This window comes from Vicia villosa, linkage group LG2, assembly GCF_029867415.1.
Source record: "Vicia villosa cultivar HV-30 ecotype Madison, WI linkage group LG2, Vvil1.0, whole genome shotgun sequence".
Classification (NCBI taxonomy): domain Eukaryota; kingdom Viridiplantae; phylum Streptophyta; class Magnoliopsida; order Fabales; family Fabaceae; genus Vicia; species Vicia villosa.
This window is the reverse complement of record NC_081181.1, coordinates 152,262,889-152,283,576: the sequence shown is the minus strand read 5'-3', so window position 1 is coordinate 152,283,576 and position 20,688 is coordinate 152,262,889. Positions and strand designations below refer to the sequence as shown.

General features: G+C 34.1%; 3 protein-coding genes across 3 annotated transcripts; all 3 read left to right on the top strand.

Moving 5' to 3' along the window:
• The first annotated feature begins 6,466 nt into the window (after positions 1-6,466).
• Positions 6,467-8,211, top strand: LOC131650356 (uncharacterized). The gene is made up of 4 exons (XM_058920071.1): positions 6,467-6,908; positions 7,001-7,194; positions 7,252-7,498; positions 7,568-8,211. The coding sequence occupies exons 1-4, from the start codon at positions 6,512-6,514 to the stop codon at positions 8,209-8,211; spliced, it is 1,482 nt and encodes a 493-aa protein (XP_058776054.1). The 5' UTR covers positions 6,467-6,511.
• A 647-nt stretch (positions 8,212-8,858) lies between these two features.
• Positions 8,859-10,705, top strand: LOC131650355 (uncharacterized). Its single transcript, XM_058920070.1, has 4 exons — positions 8,859-9,071; positions 9,161-9,716; positions 9,786-10,021; positions 10,128-10,705. Exons 1-4 carry the CDS (start codon positions 8,861-8,863, stop codon positions 10,703-10,705), a joined length of 1,581 nt encoding a protein of 526 aa, XP_058776053.1. The 5' UTR covers positions 8,859-8,860.
• Positions 10,706-17,827: 7,122 nt separating this feature from the next.
• Positions 17,828-20,268, top strand: LOC131650354 (uncharacterized). Its single transcript, XM_058920069.1, has 2 exons — positions 17,828-19,337; positions 19,445-20,268. Exons 1-2 carry the CDS (start codon positions 17,828-17,830, stop codon positions 20,266-20,268), a joined length of 2,334 nt encoding a protein of 777 aa, XP_058776052.1.
• Positions 20,269-20,688: the final 420 nt, after the last annotated feature.

Genomic DNA, 20,688 nt, shown 5'->3' with positions numbered 1-20,688 from the left:
TTAGTCCATAGTATTTTTACATTTTGTCTGAATCAAAAAAATATGATTGTTTAACTTATCTAGCAATATGATGTTTCTACAGAAGTCTGAAAATAATGCATTTTATAAGTGAGTAATATGTACTTGCAATATGACAAAAATATGGAGAATTCTTTGCTACTTAGCATAGGTTATTAAATTATCTACCTAGCAACTAAAATAGCTACATACCTTTATGACTAACAGACCATCATTATGCTGCTATCCCATTCTGGAAATCTATATGTGAAAACAAATGTGGCAGCAGACCTAAAGCAACTCCATAGCCCATGTTACAATGCTCCCTTCTTATGATAAGTTATGTATAGTGAATATTAATACTCATAAGATTTGTGGGCAGCAAGTTTATTTTCAAATTTCCTGCCTCATTCTTATAGGCTCCATACCCCATTAACCTAGATTTTTGGATAGTTAGAAGATAATATATTACAGGAACTTAGTGAAATTAAAACCTCTTACTAATCTAATTTGATTTTTGGACTACTAAAAGTTATTACGGTTAGTTATTTATTTGATTTCATTTGTATATTATCTTGGACACTTAGAAGATAGAATCTTAGTTATCTTTCTCAGCTGATTTTGTTGTTGTTTTTCCTTAGTGGATCCACTTATTTTTCTTATTTTTAGCCCTTATTTTTGGCAAAACAATAATAGCTCATTTGGTTAATTATTAGAGTTCTTATAAACTAGAATTATATAACCCTCTTCTGTTTATCTTTGAGCATTTGCCACCAGTAATTTGCTTGATCAATTTATTGAAGTTCATAACGCTCACTATAATAGACAGTCATTCCGTTCCCAAAATTTATTGTTTATAAAATCGAGTGTTGGTAATTGCACGAGGTAGCTCTTCTCTCTGATAAGTAATGATTTTAAGCCTCCACAATTATCATAAAATATTTAATGAACCGAAAAAACATACATCATTTAATAGAAGGAAATATAGGGAAGTTTTGATCTGGGAAAGCTATAGGGCCGTGGACAAGATTGAGAAGTTTATGCGGGGTTTGGAGCATTATCCTATTAGCTCAGTAACTTTGAACTTTGAATAGAAAATACCAGAATCTGGTATTGATACAATAGCAGACCTGTAATGTCTCAAAATTATTTAAAAAACTACATCCTGAGTCAAACAGTGCCAGGCTTATGTGAATATTACACTTCTGTTCCAAATCATAATTTGTAAATACTAAAGTTAATCAATAGAATCAAAGGTTTTAAGTCCATTGTCTAGATTTTGTCAAACAGGGCCAGGCTTATTGACTTTGATGCAGCACGATTATAAGATGCATAGAGTTAGTCTTTTATCAAAGTAGTTATGTTAATAATTATCATTAGACATGTAGTAACTCAGTTAATATATAACATTCATTACTTAAATATAACTCTTTTCTTAAAGTCTTATATAATGTTTCCATGCTATCAATTCTAATATTTTTAAGGATTCTACCTATTTACACTGCTGCACTACTAATGTACCTATAATCTATATACTGCAGCACTACCAATGTACCTATTACACTACTGGTTGGTTTTTTCCTTTATCTTTTGTGTAAAGCAGTCTGTCAAGATACATAGGGCCTGTCACAGTTTGTACTAGGCTGCTCTATTTCATTGGAAACAGCCTCCATTGCCTCCATTGTGTATAATGCTGCTACGTATCAACTGCTTCAAAGTACATGTATCATCATTTTGAGAAAACCTAGAGATTGTTGTCACTTCAACCTTAAATGCATTGTGCTTCGTTACAAGGCAAGTCAATGTTTATACTTTCACTTTTGCTTTACCATTTCCAATTTAATGTCTTGTCAGTTTTATTTTACATATCTTTAGGTCTATTACTCATAGAGACCCTTTTATATAAAATTAAATATCAGTTATTCTGCAGGATGGTGCTTGAATAAAATATCAGTTATTTGATTATTACACATATTGTTTGGAATTTACGAAAAAACAACCTGTTTGATTACTATTATTTAAAGGCCATTTACTATTATTAGAGATCTTCAATAAAGACTTAAAAATAAGGATTTAAAACGAAGTTTATTATTTTATACTAATGTGAAACTTAAAAATAATAAGACAAAACACCTTTTCACCTTGAACAAGTTGCTGAATTGATGAAGCTCATGGAATGCTTGTCTTCCATATGAGGACAGTTCTCTCATACTGTTAGTCCCTAAACAAAGAAGATATCCAGGTAAAAAAGTTCATTGCTCTTAAAAAAATGACTCTAAGCACATAAAGGTAACATAATAAACTACTTGGTTTACTTAGTCTATAACACTTAAAAGGATACACCACATATAAAGATGACTTTTTAAGAAATGAGTCTATGCATCCCTTCATATAAAAGAAATGAATCTTAGCATTCTACTGCCCAACCATAGAATAAATTTTTGAATTGTTTGAAATTAGGGGGAGTTACTCACCTAAGGGGGAAATGATAAGAAATGAATCTTAGCATTCTACTGCCCAACCATAGTATATTTAGCATTCTACTGCCCATTCTAAGTAATTGATAGTGGTTGAGTTACTCACCTTAGGGGAAGATGATAGCAACGATTGGGCTGAATGATGCTTATCATATTTCATGAGACCTTGATAGCATAAACATGGTAGAAGAATCTCTTATGTTGGTCAATTTATATAATTCTGAATATGATACCAAGCTTACAATTAATTCAGTTGGTGTAATGAATTTATGATAAACCAACCACCAAATTATGTGTGTTTCTATTTTATATTAATGTTTCTGTCATGACCTTTAATATATAACCAGCCACACTGTGTATGCTGCCATGGTACATTAAATGCATAGTTGGTATCAATGTCATTAGGACAATATTTGCATACTTATAGATTATATATTCTATGCCTTTTAATTACACCATCTAACTCAATTAAATGTAAATTTCGTGGTTTGTTGTAGCTCTTTTAAAGGTGTATAATATGGACCCGTGTGGCCGAATGCACAACGCGAAAAAGGCAAGATCAAGAAGGTCAACGCTTTTGAAAGAAAACCGTTCCAAACGTCAAAAATACAATTCTCACCAACAGTTCCCGCTCGAAGTTCCAGTTATTAATACTCCAATGTCATCCACTCCAAGGCAACCTTTGTCCGAACTTACACCATCGTTTCAAAACATGTCAGCATTACCGACATCTTCTTGTCAGTCAGTTGGTATAAGTTTAGGTTTTGAAGGTTCGGAACCTAGCATTTCAAGACACGCCTTTAAAACAAATTTGAGGTCCCGACCGATAGATGTTTTGGGAACAAATCTATTTTCAAAGTTTGCATCCAATTCTACTGTGAAGGAAAATGAGGGATTTACTCCTTCCTCATTGAAAGCAAAACAAAACCGGACTCAGCATGAAAATATAAGAGATGAAGCTGGGAGTTCTTCTAATATACACACGTTAGTGCAATCCCTAGACTATTTCACACCAACTTCGTTACTCACCTCTATATATTTTTCTATGTATGTCTGTATTAGAAATCAAGATAGCCATTCCATCAGGTATTTAACTATGCTATGTGTGGCTGTCCCATTAACTTGTGTGTCAAGTTAAGCTTGATTTAAATATTTGGGTTTCATCTAGGCTGTAAACTAATATTGTTTACCCTATGTCTTTACGTGTATAACCATTTACCGCCAGTTAGGGCTTAAATTTCGATTACGTCCCTGTTTATAATGGTTTCCATGGTTTCATTCTTAACAGCTTACCACTAAATCCCATACCAGTGCGGGGTAGGCCTAAGAATCAGTATGGAGTTCCAAATATGGCTATGAACTTGACTAGAAAGTTTCCTATACTGGAAAGAGTGGAAGGGAATGACACGGCCAATTTGACCCTCGGTTCCACCACACCAACAAGGTACGAAATGCCTCTAAGTTCCAAGTATACATTGCTGCCCACTTTACTTGAATTAATTGTAAAAGGATAGTATGCTAGACCCTTGATTTGATCTGAATGTTTTTTGATACTTGCTGCCCACTGCTGGCGGATATCTATTGTTTCGTAGTTTAAGGCCATGCTTTATTGCATTTATATACCAATGTGGATTGGCCTAAATGTACCCCAATTAATCCTTAGTTTGCAGAGGTGAATAATTTCACTTTGGGTTGCTGAAAACGAATTAACTTTTAGTAGCCTCAATTTAACCGTATCTGGAAAACATGCTGCCTTTTTGCTTTCAAAGGGCGATATAGAAATTGTTAATCTCAATATGAAATCTTTATTATAAACCTTAAACGAGAATGTATCAGCTCATTAGTTTTACTTACATGTTTCACCAAAAAAAGGTTTGTGAGATTATGAATTTTATGGTGTTATAATTGACTGGTATATACTACTAACATTTTATTACATGGTCCTGTTGCAATCTTTAATATTGCATGTTAATTGCGATTAATACTTGCATCATATGATCTTAATTATGGCCCAACTATAGTCCATGAGACATGCAAATTCTTGATTGTGATTGTAGACCTTTTTTCTCAAACCCTGCATTCGTTTTTCAGATTGATATGATTTCATACATGACTTACGTTATCTTCAATATGTGAAACTCACTGACTTCCAATTTATTAACAAAACTTGAAACACAGATGTGTTGATGTGCCCAAACGATCGAGAGGCAGGCCGAGAAAACAATTGCAGCATCCAATTTCCCTGCTGAGTTTGGATAAAGAGTTCACCAGCCAAACGAGGATTCTGCCTCATCCCATTCCTGTTGATTCACCCGGACCAAGGTACCAAACATGATGGTTTCTTTCCATTTCTTACAGTGACTAATGTAATTTTATAACTGATGCTTTTTTTGTTTCAACAGTAATGTCATTACCCCACCGCCACCTGATCGGCGAATAGGAGATATATCCAACCATCAGGTTTCTCAGGACGTAACGCAAATGTCACGGTCCACGACCAATCACCATCGTAGGACGGAGCCAACGTGTCCTATTTTTACACCTACGATCAATCTGGATTTTAATAGTGACTCCGATGAGGATAGCGACTACGACCCATTTGCAAGTATGTTTAATAAGAGTTCTATCACTATGAATTTTATTCAATAAATCGTTTTTTAGTGTAAGTGTGAATAGAACGTATCAGCCAATATAAACGGCATTTCTCATTCTGATTGTTACTGTGTATTTTTATAACAGCCTACCTATCCGACGAGGACAACTGTTCAGAGTCAGAAGGTTTTGAAGCACCTTTTACAATCAACGACAATGCAACCGGACTTTCTGAAGGTAACAATTTTTTGTTCCAGACTTTGGACAATTGCTACCATTATTAAACCATTATGATATAATTTTCTAATTTAACGACATTCTCGCATTATGTAGAATATTACGACATCGGTTCCCCTCTTATCGAATGTTGTTATTGCAAAGCAATGATGTGGTATCAAGAACGGATGCACAAAAGTACACATGCCGCTAACCCAAAGTTCATGATGTGTTGTGGTAACGGAAAAGTCGAACTACCAATGCTAAGACATCCTCCAGAGCAACTTGCAAAACTTTTGTTTGATCACGAAAGTATAGTTAGCCGGAAGTTTCAACAACAAATTCGACTATACAATATGATGTTTGCATTCACTTCACCGGGAGCAAAGATAGACAATCGTTTTAACAATGGTCGCGGCCCTCCAACAATGAGAATACAAGGTCAAACGTGTCATCGAATTGGAAGTTTGCTGCCTCCTCAAGGGCAAAAACCGAAATTTGCACAATTATATATATATGACACGGAAAATGAAGTCGAAAACCGGATGCATGGACTTAGGTAATCTCCTATGAATTCTCACTGTCACATCTTTTACATAACTTATATAATTATGACTATGAATACTCACTGTCCTTTCTTTTACATCACTTATATAATGAGGCCTATGAATTCTCACTGCCATACGTTTATGGTCTTCTTTTCTAATGTCAGGAACAAGGAGAACATTGATGAAAATGTTGTAAACCAGTTGTCCAATATGCTATACGAATTCAATCCTCATGCAAAGAGCTTTCAAATGGCGAAACAATGGTTAAACAGTGGGGAAACTCAAAACCTCAAGCTACGACTCATTTCTAGCCGATCCACCGATGGAAGGGTGTATAACCAACCTACTGTGTCTGAAGTAGCAGCCTTGGTTGTTGGTGATATAGACACGGCAGAAATGCGTGATATCATTATGCAAACAAGAGGAGGAGGACTTCAGCGAATCAACGAACTGCATGCTGCTTACATGGCTTACCAATATCCTTTGATTTTTCCTTATGGTGAGGACGGTTATAGACCTGATGTAGCTCATAGGGACTTGCCTTCCAACAGTAACGGCGTAAGAAATAGGCTCACAATTCGGGAATTTTTGGCATACCGCATTCAAACCAGGTGCAACGAAGCTAAGACTCTATTATCTTCTAGAAGGTTGTTCCAGCAATTTCTGGTCGATGGTTACACAATGTTGGAGTCTGAGAAACTTGAATGGTTACGTAAAAATCAACCAAAACTTCGGGTTTCCAAGTACAATGCTTTAAATGAAGAGGGAGACCAGAATCAAGCGCAAGGGAACAGCATAGGTAAACGAGTCGTTTTGCCTTCCTCATTTGTCGGAGGTCGTAGGTTTATGGATCAATTGTACTATGATGGAATGGCTATATGCAGTAAAGTTGGATTTCCGGATTTGTTTATTACCTTTACTTGTAACCCAAATTGGCCTGAGATTCAGAGAGTACTTGGACCTCTTCATTTGAAGCCTCAAGATCGACCAGATATCATCTCGAGAGTATTCAAAATCAAGTTTGATCAATTGCTTACAGATTTAACCAAAAAAGGTGTTCTTGGAAAAGTACTCGCCTGTGAGTTCATTATCCCCCTTAACTTTGATGTCATTATATTGTTTATAATTTATAACAATAAATCTGAATTGTTTATGCTTTTCCAATTGTAGATATGTACACCATTGAGTTTCAAAAGAGAGGATTGCCTCATGCCCATATATTGATCTTCTTGCATCCTTCGAACAAATATCCAGGTCCAGAAGACATTGACAAGATCATCAGTGCTGAAGTGCCCGATCCCGAAACACACCCTCGGTTGTACAGTTTGGTCAAAGCTCACATGGTTCATGGTCCTTGTGGTTTGGCAAATCCCAAGACACCTTGCACGAAAGATGGGAGGTGCACCAAGTTTTACCCTAAGAAGTTTCAACCTACGACTATCGTGGACCAAGAAGGGTATCCTGTTTATAGGAGAAGAGACAACAAACACACTATTGAAAAAAATGGATTAATCTTTCACAGTGGTCATGTTGTTCCTCACAATCCAAGTTTGTTGTTGAAGTACGAAGCCCACATTAACATGGAATGGTGCAACCAAAGTACTTCTATCAAATACCTTTTCAAATATATAAACAAAGGTTCCGATAGAATTTCCGCAATCATACAAGGCCAAGATAGAAACAACGTCGACGAGATCAAGCAATATTTGGATTGTCGATACATCTCCCCAAGTGAAGCATGTTGGAGGATATTTTCCTATTCTATACATGGCAGAAAGCCAGCCGTAGAAAGACTGTATTTTCACATGGAAGGTGAAAACTCTGTGTACTACAAAGACTACGAGCAGGTTGGTGACGTGTTACTCAAACCAAGTGTAACAGAGTCGATGTTTACAGCATGGTTTGAAGCAAACAAAACTTATGAAGAAGCAAGATTACTAACTTATGGAGACTTTGTTTCTAAATTTGTCTATCATAAACGAAGTCGGAGTTGGAAACCAAGGAAACGAGGGTATACCATTGGTCGACTCATTTGGGTTCCTCAGAGCACCGGTGAGTTGTTTTATTTAAGGATGATGCTCACTATCAAAAAGGGTCCTTTATGCTATCAGGACATTAAGACGGTGGACGGTAAAAAGCTAAAAACATTTAGAGATGCATGCTTTGCGATGGGATTTTTACAAGATGATCGTGAATTTGTCGAGGCAATCAAAGAGGCGCATCAGTGGGGTTCAGGTCATTTTTTACGCAAGTTGTATGTTACCATGTTACTATCTTCGTCGATGAATAGACCCGAACATGTTTGGAGAAAGACTTGGATGTATTTATCGGATGGCATTCTTTATGATCAACGAGTCTTCACAAGAGATCCAGGTATTTAATCTTTACTATATTTTTAATAGTTGTGACAATTTTTGATCGTAAGTATTATGTTTGGCTGTTTGCATATTTGTTGGGTTCCTCTTTTTTAATAATTCCATAATGTTTTATACTAATTACCTAACTAATTTGTCAAAGCATATCTTTACTAAACCTCTTTTATAGGTTATACATACTAAACCTCTTTTATTGATATTTTGCATGTCATATAATGTTGTATCCTTACGGATATGTCACGTAATTATGTTCAAACAGGGCTCAATCCTCAAAGCAAAAGACTGAACCATTAGACTTTTGCAATAGTATGTAGTGATGTTGCCCAAGCTATGTTTGTGCTATCGTCCCATAAAAAATTAAGGTGCATTCAAACTGAGTTATGGCATGTCTTTTTAATAATTCAGCCACTGTTAAGTTACAAATTGTCAACAGCTGAAACACTGTTTATGTTCAATGGTTAATAGCACACGATTTACTTAGGCTGCTGCAGATTTGTTTATTATTACAGTCACTGTTGCTGAACCAATTGTGCCGAATTCTTTATTGTTTATGTTAAACAATTAAAGCATGAACATTTAAATGGACTTGATTATGTGTGTTAAAGGTGCTTCATTTAATAATTGTTTTTGTTTGTTTTTTTTCATAGGTCTGACAATGAGTGATGCCGAGTTAAAAGAACGGACACTCATGGCTATTGAAACTCTATTACAAAATAATAATCGAAGTTTGAAGGACTTCAAGACAATGCCATATCCGAAAGATTATGTTGAATCCTTTACAGGAAATCGACTCCTTTATGATGAACGTCAATATGATGTTGTTGCTCAGCAACAAATTTTTGAAAGTTTGTATGCTTCTCTTACAGGTAATAACAACCCTCAGTTACAACAATTTAAAATAGCCATACTTTATATTATTATTAACAACTCCAATTGGTATAATCATCTGATATAGATGAACAAAGAAGCATCTTTGAGGAGATCATGGATGCTGTAGAAAAGCAAGAAGGCGGAGTTTTTTTTTTATATGGCTACGGTGGCACTGGTAAGACCTTCATGTGGAACACTCTATCAGCAGCCCTTAGGTCTAAGAAAAAAATTGTTTTGCCCGTTGCTTCAAGTGGGATTGCAAGTTTGTTGTTACCAGGTGGAAGAACAGCTCATTCTAGATTTAAGATTCCTGTCCCTACATTAGAAACTTCTATATGCAACATTGAAAAACAAGATGATCTTGCCGAGCTTCTAAAGATGACAGATCTAATCATATGGGATGAGGCTCCTATGGCTAACAAGTTTTGCTTTGAATCACTCGACAAATCATTGAGAGATATTATGAGTGGAACCACACATGCTTCTAAAAGAGTTTTTGGAGGTAAGGTTGTTGTGTTTGGAGGTGACTTCAGACAAATTCTCCCTGTTATACCAAGAGGTACTAGATCTGATATTATCCATGCAACAATCAATGCTTCTTATATTTGGGATCATTGTAGAGTCTTGAGGCTTACAAAAAACATGCGCTTGCAAACTGGTCAACCCACTTCTACAGCTGATGACATAAGGAGTTTTTCCGAGTGGATTTTAAAAATTGGAGATGGCACAATGTGTGAGCCAAATGATGGCTATGCTAATATTTGTATTCCAGATGAGTTCTTAATTTCTAGCTTTTCAGATCCGATTAAGGGAATTGTTGAAGATACGTACCCTGATCTCATTCATAACTATCTTGATTCCAATTATCTTCAAAGTCGTGCGATCTTAGCTTCGACAATCGAAGTAGTCGATGATATTAACCAATATATAACAAACCTTCTTCCAGGTATTCAATTTATTTTCGTTAATATTTACAACTTTATGATATCAATATATAAACTATTGTTGCCCATACATATTTTCTAAATATAGGTATTTTTCAATTGTTCTAGGAGAAGAGAAAGAATACTTTAGTAGTGATTCTATTGATAAATCTGATGCAAGTAGCTTTGATGCATATGAGCACGTGACACCCGAGTTCCTAAATGCTCTTAAGACTTCGGGATTGCCTAACCATTCAATCAAGTTAAAAGTTGGGGCCACTATTATGTTAATGCGCAACCTAGACCAATCTGAAGGTTTGTGCAACGGTACAAGGCTAACTGTTACTAGGCTTGCTGCTCATGTCATTGAAGCTAAGATCATTTCTGGAAAAAATGTTGGTAATTTATTTTATATTCCTAGAATGTCTTTGTCACCTTCACAATCACCATGGCCATTTAAACTGGTGAGACGCCAATTTCCAATTATTGTTTCCTTCGCCATGACTATTAACAAGTCTCAAGGCCAATCACTTGATAATGTTGGTTTGTACTTGCCAAAAGAAGTTTTTAGTCATGGCCAATTATATGTGGCAATCTCTAGAGTAAAATCCAAAAAGGGTTTAAGGATTCTTATTCATGACAAAGATAAAGAACCTATGCTCTCTACCACCAATGTGGTATTCAAAGAAGTGTTCCATAACATTTGAAAGGTGTGCTTTTAAAAATAAAAAACTTATCATGCCATTTAAAAATTTCCAATAAATTTATGTTCTTTACTACCACTATATATGATTTTTATTGTGGTCTTGCTGTTTCAGGTCCAAACATCCTATTCATTTTGGCGAATCATCTTGCAGCTTTGTTTTCCTTTTTGCGCAACTGTGGCTACATGAGATGGAGATTCCTTTTGCAGCTGTCTCTCGACAATTACATGCAAAAAATATGTTGTCACATTAACAATTATCCATATGTTATTAATTTATCAAAACTCTTCTTATTGGAACAATGTCTTTAGTTCATAAATCTTATTTCTTTTAATGTACGCCTTAGATCATTTGATCATTTTATTGAATTTGACAAAAGGTAAAATTATTACCCGTGCGGCAGCACGGGTGTCTTACTAGTTAATATATAAAATAACCAAAAAAAACTTTAAAATGCAATATTTTATAGTACCTAGGGAACTTTCATAAAAGCTCTCATATTTATGAAGCTTAGATCTCTTATAATAACTCACTAGATGAACACTTACAATAAACATAATTTTATTATTGTTTCTCTCAATATCACTCCAAAGATTTTTCATAAAAATGTGTTAATATGAACGTTCTAATAAAATAGATGAAATGCATGTTATTAAAAAATAGTTAAAATAAGCATTTACATATATGTGTAAAAAATTATTTTTGAAAAATATTTTTAATAGAAGGCATAATGCCCGAGAAGCAAGGAGCAATATTTTTTAAGCTTGACATTAATGTCAATGTATGTGGCTCTGATACATAAGCTTTCATGAGAGGTGTGGAACTAAACCTAAATGCTTCGATATCAATGCAACAATGTATGGTTCAAATCTCAAGCTTCCATAAAAGTATAGGATCTAATATGATATATTTTGTATCAATGTCTAGTGTTCTAGCTCTAATGCACAAACATGTTATGCAGTTTTTTAAGAAAGCTAGGTCTAATTTCATAGTAAACGTTTCTAGATTCCATGAGGTTGATTTCAAAAAGTTTTATAAATATTTGAAATACAAAATTATAATTTTTAAGAGATTACTTTTTCATGAAATATTTTATGCATATTTAAAATATATTTGAACACATTTTATGATTCAAGTCCTTAGGCAAGAACATGAGGTCAGCAAAAACTAAGAACATCTCACCTAATCTTAATGAACATGGAAATCATCAAAACAACCCAAAACATGTATTCATGGAACCCTTGTAACTGTTAAGTTCAACTTTATTTTTGAACCGAACCACAAAGAGTGTTAGTTATCACATCTAATATAAGCTTCACCCATATACCCAACCATTAAAATTGTTAGATGAATTGGACCATCTTATTTCAATCAAGTGGACTAGCGTATTTAAATGGGCATAATCATGTAACATATTTGTCGTATGAGCTTCAAATCATTGAGTAGAACTCAAGTGTGAGTATTATAGTGCACCTAAGAGGGAGTGAGTTAGTTGTTGAGAATATTAGATAAAAATAACGAACTTTTTGCCTTGCAATTTTACTGGTTTTACTTTTACTGGTTGATGAAAATGAAGTGATGAATTATTTTTTTGATTTGAGAGATTAAAGAGATATGCAAAAAAATAAATATAGTAAAGTAAGTGAACACAAGAAATTATATTAGTTCCCCTTATCACTCAAGGGTACATCTATTTCTCTCACATACTGTGAGAGATTTCACTATTGTTAGATCATTGTAAAAGCCTCACACTAAGACTTCTACTACAATCTTCTAATAACAACAAAGAAGCACACCACTTTCTTGATTTCAAAACACCAACAACAATGGTGAATTTTGAATCACCCCGATTCAAAAGATCTTTCCAACAAATAGAAAAACAATCTTTTCTATTTGAAACAACATATAAACATTACAATGCTCTCTTACAGATAAGGAATCACCATACACTTGGTGAAAAATTACAGATGAAATAATTTTGTGTACAATATGTATTTGACACTTTTCAAACACTTGAAATAATGTTCTTCTCTTTCTTGAAACAATATAATCAAATGATATGTACTTAAGTGGTCAAGGAAAATATGATTCTTTTTTCATCTGATATGAAAATTATATAGGAGAAAAGTTTTTGTGAAAAATTTGAACACTTGTAAAAATTATCAAGAGATTATTTTTTTTAATTAAAAAAATCCACTATTTATAAACATAATACATCTCTTGATTTTCAAAAGCAATTGTTGGAAAAAATTAGGAACAATTGCCATGATATATGAAAAGGTTTATAGATGAAAAGAGGTGATGTAAAAATGTATTGTTAGAGTGAAATTCAAAAAGATTCATGGTCCAACTGATTGGGGTAAATGGTACAATTAATTGTATGTGATACAACTTTAAAAATTTGTGAATAAATGAGTGGATAATCGATTACCATTGGCCCCTCAAAAGATAGGTTAATCGATTATGCATGAGAAGAAGAGGGATTAGATAATTAATTATGCTTGAAAAAAATGCATAGAATGATTTTTGAATATTTTTCTTCAAGCATCTAATATTTATATCATCAATATATATTGTACCTTAGCCTTGTCATGATTAATTTTCAAATGTCATAGCTTGATTAAATCTTGAATCATCCTTGCTAACATACTTAAAACATACTTAAAACTTTTTATGTGTTGTTGAATCTTTTCCTTCTTATGTATATTTGTCTTCATCAAAACATCTTCATACTTGTCTTGACACTAAGCATTATAGGTTATGCTAACTAATTAGCAAATCCAATCCATTTTTCTATATTACAATAATTTATAGTTAAAACTTTAAAAAATAAGCCAACAAATATATATATATATATATATATATATATATATATATATATATATATATATATATATATATATATATATATATATATATATATATATATATATATATATATATATATATATATATATATATATATATATATATATATATATATATATATATATAAAAATAAAATTCCTCCCCTCCCCTCCCCTCCCCTTTTATATTTTGAACCAAACATATATGTAATTAAAATCTTTCTCCTTCATTCCCCTCACTTTTCCTCTCCTTGATAAAAATCTCTCCCCTCCTCTCCATTGAACCAAACAAACCCTAAGTCGTAGAGTGCAATCTTATAAATAACACAATGTTCATTATTCTTGCATTATAAAATAGAAATGAGTCCAAAAATTTGAAATGAATAATGAAATTAAGTCTTAGAAATGAAATTTAAAATTTTAAAATAGACTTTAAATTTTTTTACGAAATAAACCATTTATTTCAACAAAAAATCAATTTTTTTAATTAAACGTATTCATTTCCACCTTCTCTCTATCAAATTATGAATAATTTTATAAAAATAAAACTTCAAATTTCTTTTACCATTATATTAAAATATCACCCTATCTCTATTAGATTTTTTTTTAGATTAATTGTATAATAAATAAATTTAAATTAAATATAAATCTGATACATGTTTATTCAACAATTTTTTTCTTAATAGCGTGTTTATTTTTTAATAAAAGTTTTTAATTTTTCTTTTAATGAAAGTTTTCATTTTTTCTTTTTAATATTATTAATAAAGAATAATTTTATAAATAATATTATAATACATTTTGATATAAAATTAATTAATTTTTTAATTTGCATGAAATGATGAAAAACTATGGGTGAGAATTGCTTAATTCCTATGCCCATAGTAGCCTTTGCCTTACAACTTACAAGTAGGATAGTTACAAAGTCGAATTTTTTATGGTCCTACCATCTTTTTAGAAAATAATACCCAATATGCCATACTTTTCACACTTTTTCCCAATATGCCATGTTTTCAAAAAAAAAAAAACTGATTTATAGAGCATCCGCCCTTTGAATGGGCAGAGCCTCTCATTTTTTAGGAACATCCGCCCTTTGAATGGGCGGAGCAGTGTATTTCGTTTTTTTTTTTTTTTAATTTTAATTAAATTAAAAACAAATTTAAATAATATAATAAATATTATAATTAATAATAAACCAATAATATATATTAAAAATATTATAATAAAATATAATATTAATTTCACAACATCTTTATAAAAAATTGTATTATTTAATTAAATTATTTTATTATATATTAATCATATTATTATTAATAAAATAATAATATATATATGTTAATTATTTTTTGTTTTAAATTTATAAATTAATACAATTAATTTTTTTAATTTTAAAATAAATTGAGTTAAAATATATTAAATAACATTTATATAAATAAAATACTTTTAATTGATAAATTAAGTTACAATGCAATTAAGAAAAATAAAATTACAATAAAGTGAAGTAAACGGTATTTAATTGCCACCTCGACCCGGTCGGCGTAACCGTTGGTTGGTTCCACAATTAGGAGGATGTCCATCTCTCGTACTTCTTCTACGAGGCCCTTCATCATTTGCAGGTTGAGTAGAAGGACCTATCTCATATCCGCGATCATATAATTCTTCGACCATTTCTTCATTGATAAAATCAGACGCCGTCGCACTGCCATAACTCAATCTGGTCCCCTCGTTATTCCAATCCTGTTGAGTGGTGTTATGCATTGAGGTTTGCATGTTGACATAGTTTTCTTGAGTGGTGTTAGGGGTAAATTGTTGTGATTGAGAAAAAGGCATTTGTTGTTGGGGGGTTTGATAGTTGTGGTATTGTTGTTGGTTATAAGATGTAGATGGGTTATGTTGGGTAGTGGTATGTTGCATTTGGGTGTATTGGGGTGTTTGGTAGTGGTGTTGGTAGGTTGGGAGAGGGGTAGGTTGTGAGAATGGTGTTTGTGGTTGGGTGTATGAAGTATATGGGTTTTGGTGATGATATTGTTGGCTTGGGGTAAAAGGTGGTTGTGTTGGATTGAAATTTTGTTGGGTGTTTTGAAAATGTTGTTGCATGTTAGGGATAGGTGGTCTGGATTGTTGGAAGTTTGAGGTGGAGGGTTGGCTACGAGGGTCAAACAAATATCTATTTGGCGATAAATACAAATTTGACACAGTGGCATACCATGACATGTAGTCTGGGCTCGGTTTACATTCTTGAGGCATGATTTCCCCCTGCAAGACAGTTTTATGGCGATTATGCCATTGACGACGCTCATTCTTGTAATGGTCTTTCCAATCATCGTATGGCCATTGATCGGATAATTGACTTTTATGATACTCTTCCATGCAAGTTGGAGGATCCGGAATGCCCTGTTTAATGCCAAATTGGAGCTTAACCCTATCTGAATGATGCATTTCAACATAAGTGAAGCTTATGATAAAAGTTTTTGAACTCCACACGCCACTATCAGTTGGTTCCAGATCTTCGAGTTCGAGATAGGGCCTCCATGTAAACTGTTACATACAATTATTTAGTTAAAAAATAGTTAAATGAAATAGTAGTAATTGATTTAAGTGTTAAATATATTACATCAATCGGCTCGAAATGATCAATGAACGTTCGATATCCAGGAGCACAATGATGGGGTGTTTTTTCATAATTCATCCCATGTGCAGACCACCTAAAAAAAGAAATAATTAGTACCTAAAAAAATAAAGATATAATTGTAAAAATATTTAAAACGTACTTAGTTGCATGTGGAAAAATGTATGGGTTACGATTCACTGGTGCCAGTCTCGACATTCTCGACCACCCCCAGGCTTGAAGTAAGACTCCACAACCTGCAAAATTATGCACTTCTTTTTTGGCGCATCTACACAAGTGTCTGTACAGATGTGCTAGAGTTGCAGATCCCCAGCTATACTGACCTGTTTTATTAAAATCAGATAATAATGGTAAATACTGCAGATGTATAGTGTTACCATTAGTATCAGGAAATAATAGACCACCAAAAAGCAACAAAATATAAACTCTAGCTTTTTGTAAAATTTCTTCGATGGTGGAAGCATCGGTTAATGTCATTTGGTTTTCATATTTTTCTTTGAGCCAAGTCATTTTAATAAATTGGCCCTTTCTACTTGTGTTTGTTAATGGTTCACCCAGTAGTTCTTCAGCGATAGAATAAGACACAGATGTAGATCCAGCTACTGCGAAACCATTGATACGTAAACCCATCAACATATGAACATCTTCAAGCGTAATGGTGCATTCACCGGTTGGTAGATGGAAAGTGTGGGTTTCTGGTCGCCATCTTTCGCATAAGGCTAGGAGGAATTTTCTATCTACGCCATAAGAGGTAATGTTTATGACATGGCCAAATCCCGCTTGTTGCAAATACGGGCGTATCATATCGTCGACTTCAACAAAACTATGTGACCGAGGACGAAATTTGTTTATATCCTGAAATACAATAATAACAACAAATAATTAATTTAACTAAAAATTATATCAAGCGAATAAAAAAAATTATAAAGATACTTACATATGCCATAATGTTGTTCGGTGTGCCTCGATGTTCTTCTCCGAGTGTTAACAAAGACATTTTTTTGTTATGAGGGTAAGAAATTGTAGGATAGAAATACTTGAAAAATGTATGAGAAGAAATAAAGTGAGAGTGAAATTGTATTGTGAAAGGTATTTGAATGAGAATGAAATTTGAATTGAGAAAGGTATTTGAATGAGAATGAAATTTGAATTGAGAAATATAGTAAAAATTTAGAGTAGTTGGTGTTAGATAGTAAATATTAATTCAATGTAATTTAATTTGTGACAGAAAATTCAAAATTTTCGTTGAATTCAATAAGTTCCGCAGATCAAATGGGCGGAACAATTTATTTTCGTTGACTTCCGCATCTGGAATGGGCGGACCTGTATTAATTTGCTCTGACTTCCGCATTTGGAATGGGCGGACCTGTATTAATTTTCTGACCAATTAATGCTGTCCGCATCTGGAATGGGCGGACCCCATTTAATTTTGTTGACTTCCGCAGATTCATTGGGCGGAGCTGTATCTTTTTCCTGACATCCGCAGATCCATTGGGCGGATGTGTGTTAATTGCATTTATTCAGCCAACGAGAATTAAAGTCTGGTATTAAAAATAGTTCAACCATTATTTATCACACTCTTGCATGTATATTGTCCACACTCTTGCTTCTATACTGTCCACACTCTTGTATCTAAATTTTTCACATAAAATTATGTCTACACAATATATTGTGAATGCTCATTACAAAGGAGAAATTCAGTCATCTGATGCTGTTGGGATTATTTTTGCAAACACAGAAATTTGTCGTTTGAAGATAAGCAGAAATCCTAATTTTAATTACCTGCGGAGTAGGTTGGAATCAAAGCTGCAAGCTGGTTCGATTTCACAAATTATTTATCGAAATGTAATTTTTTTCGGTAATGATAATGTGAAATTTGTTCCTCTGAAGGTCCGAGACGACGATGATGTCGAAACAATGTTTGCGAATCATGAAATTACTGGCTTTGATTACATTGATCTCTACATAAAATTTCAAAGAGTTGAACAAGAAAATGCAGCAATAATTCCTAATGAAAATGTTGAAGAAGACGATGATGAAGAAACTGAAGCACAAGTTGATGATCTGTTTACCACTCTGTTCGAAACAGATGCAATCAATGAAGAGGAGCAACAAATTCCAGTTGAAAATGTGTATTGTCCACCGCCCCACCTTACAACGTTGCAACTAACTGAAGACCAACCTTCGTTTGCATGGCCACGGAATCCCCGTCTTCCGATGGAGGGTGACATAGCTGTGGGTAACCAGTTTAAAACAAAAGCCGATTGTGTTCGTGCCATCTCAAAATATCATATGAAACAATGTATTGATTTCAAGGTGAATTTTTCTGACAAAAAAAGATATGAAATAGGTTGTAGAAACGCTACATGCAAGTTTCGACTTTTGGCGTCCTTTAGAAAGAGGAGCGACCTATGGGAGATAGGCGTTATGAACCCACCACATAGTTGTTCAACAACTATGTTCAATCAAGATCATAGGCAACTTAGCTCTCAGATAATGTGTCAACATTTAATGCCCCTTGTTGATAAGGACCCTTCAACTAAGGTGAGCGTATGTATTAGTGAGATTGTGTCTGAGTTCAAATTTACTCCGTCGTACAAGAAAACATGGATTGCAAGGAATAAGGCTATCGAACAGGTATACGGTAACTGGGAGAACTCATACAATGAGTTGCCACACTACTTGTTAGCTCTCAAGAAATTTGTTCCTGGTACAGTGGTAGAAATGCAAACACTTCCCGTATATACAGATGACGGAACTGTTGTCAATGGAAAACAAATTTTTCATCGACTTTTCTGGGCATTCCAACCAAGCATTAGAGGGTTTGCATATTGCAAACCTATACTTCAGGTTGATGGTACCTGGTTATATGGTAAGTACAAAGGTACCCTACTAATGGCGGTAGCTCAAGATGGAAATAGTAATATCTTTCCAGTTGCTTTTGCCCTTGTGGAGGGGGAGACCGCAGATGGTTGGGGTTTCTTTCTAAAGAACTTGAGGATGCATGTAGCCCCTCATCCTGACTTGTGTTTGATTTCAGACAGGCATGCATCAATTGAAAGTGCTTACAATAATCCAGAGAATGGTTGGCATGAGCCTCCATCTGTACATGTCTATTGTATCCGACATATCGCACAAAATTTCATGAGGGAGATCAAAGACCGTAACCTCCGAAAAAAGTTATCAATATGGGTAAGTATAAAGTTTCTATTATTGTATTTGGTAAATTATATGTCTATGTTAGTAACTCATTTTTTTTGTAATTATCAGGGTACGCTTTGAACCAACCAACGTTCCACTACTACCGAAATGAAATTGGTATGGATAATGGTGATGCTTTAAGATGGCTAGACAATATTCCATTGGAAAAGTGGACGAGGGCATTTGATGGAGGTCGGCGTTGGGGTCACATGACAACAAACCTGGTCGAATCGATGAACTCGGTATTCAAAGGGACACGTAATCTACCTATTACAGCATTGGTGCGTGCAACATACTATAGGATGGGAACACTTTTTGCTGAAAGGGGTGCTAAGTGGAGTGCAGTATTGAGTTCTGGACAAACATTTACAGAAAGTTGCATGAAGGTGATGAAAGAAGAAACGGCAAAATCCAGCACGCATCATGTAAGAATATTTGACTATAACCATAACACTTTCAGTGTGAAGGAGACAATGGACCATGGTGAAGGAAAGCCTATGGGAGATTACAAGGTAAACCTAAGAGATCTTTGGTGTGACTGTGGAAAGTATCAAGCTTACCGTGTTCCTTGTTCACACGTTATTGCTGCATGTTCTGTGGTGCGCCAAGACGCCTATGCTCTACTGTCCGACGTTTACAGAGTCTCAAACTTATTCGGTGTTTACAGCACAAGTTTTCAAGTACTACCATTAGATGAGTATTGGCCCTCCTTTGAAGGAGATCAAATTTGTCACAACCCATTGATGCGGAGGAACAAGAAAGGTCGTCCGGTGAGCTCACGTATTAGAACAGAAATGGACAACTATGATAAGTTAGAGAGAAAATGTGCGTTGTGTCGTCTTCCTGGTCACAACCGAACGAATTGTCCAAATGTTGGAACCAGTAATGCATAGTGTTTGTATTTGTATTTGTATTTGTATTTGTATTTGTATTTGTATTTGTATTTGTATTTGTATTTGTATTTGTATTTCTATTCGTATGTATTTGTATTATCCTTTATTAAATCAACTAGTTATATATTTGTCTCGTTGTGAAATTGTCTTCAAGGCCCATATTGCCACTCTTTATTTTGGACAGTCAAATACGCATGCTTTCGTCTAGTCCCATCAGGCCAGTCATTGATCAGTGTGTCTGCATTTATCATACATGTTAGGCGTGCTTGTAAACAGTACGCAACATCATTACTTTTTTCTACCCACTACTATTATAAATTAGGGGCTACTATGGTTGAGTTTACACACATATACACAAACTCCAAATACCAAACAATCACACAAACACAACCATGCCTCGCCGGACAACCATTAGGCCAG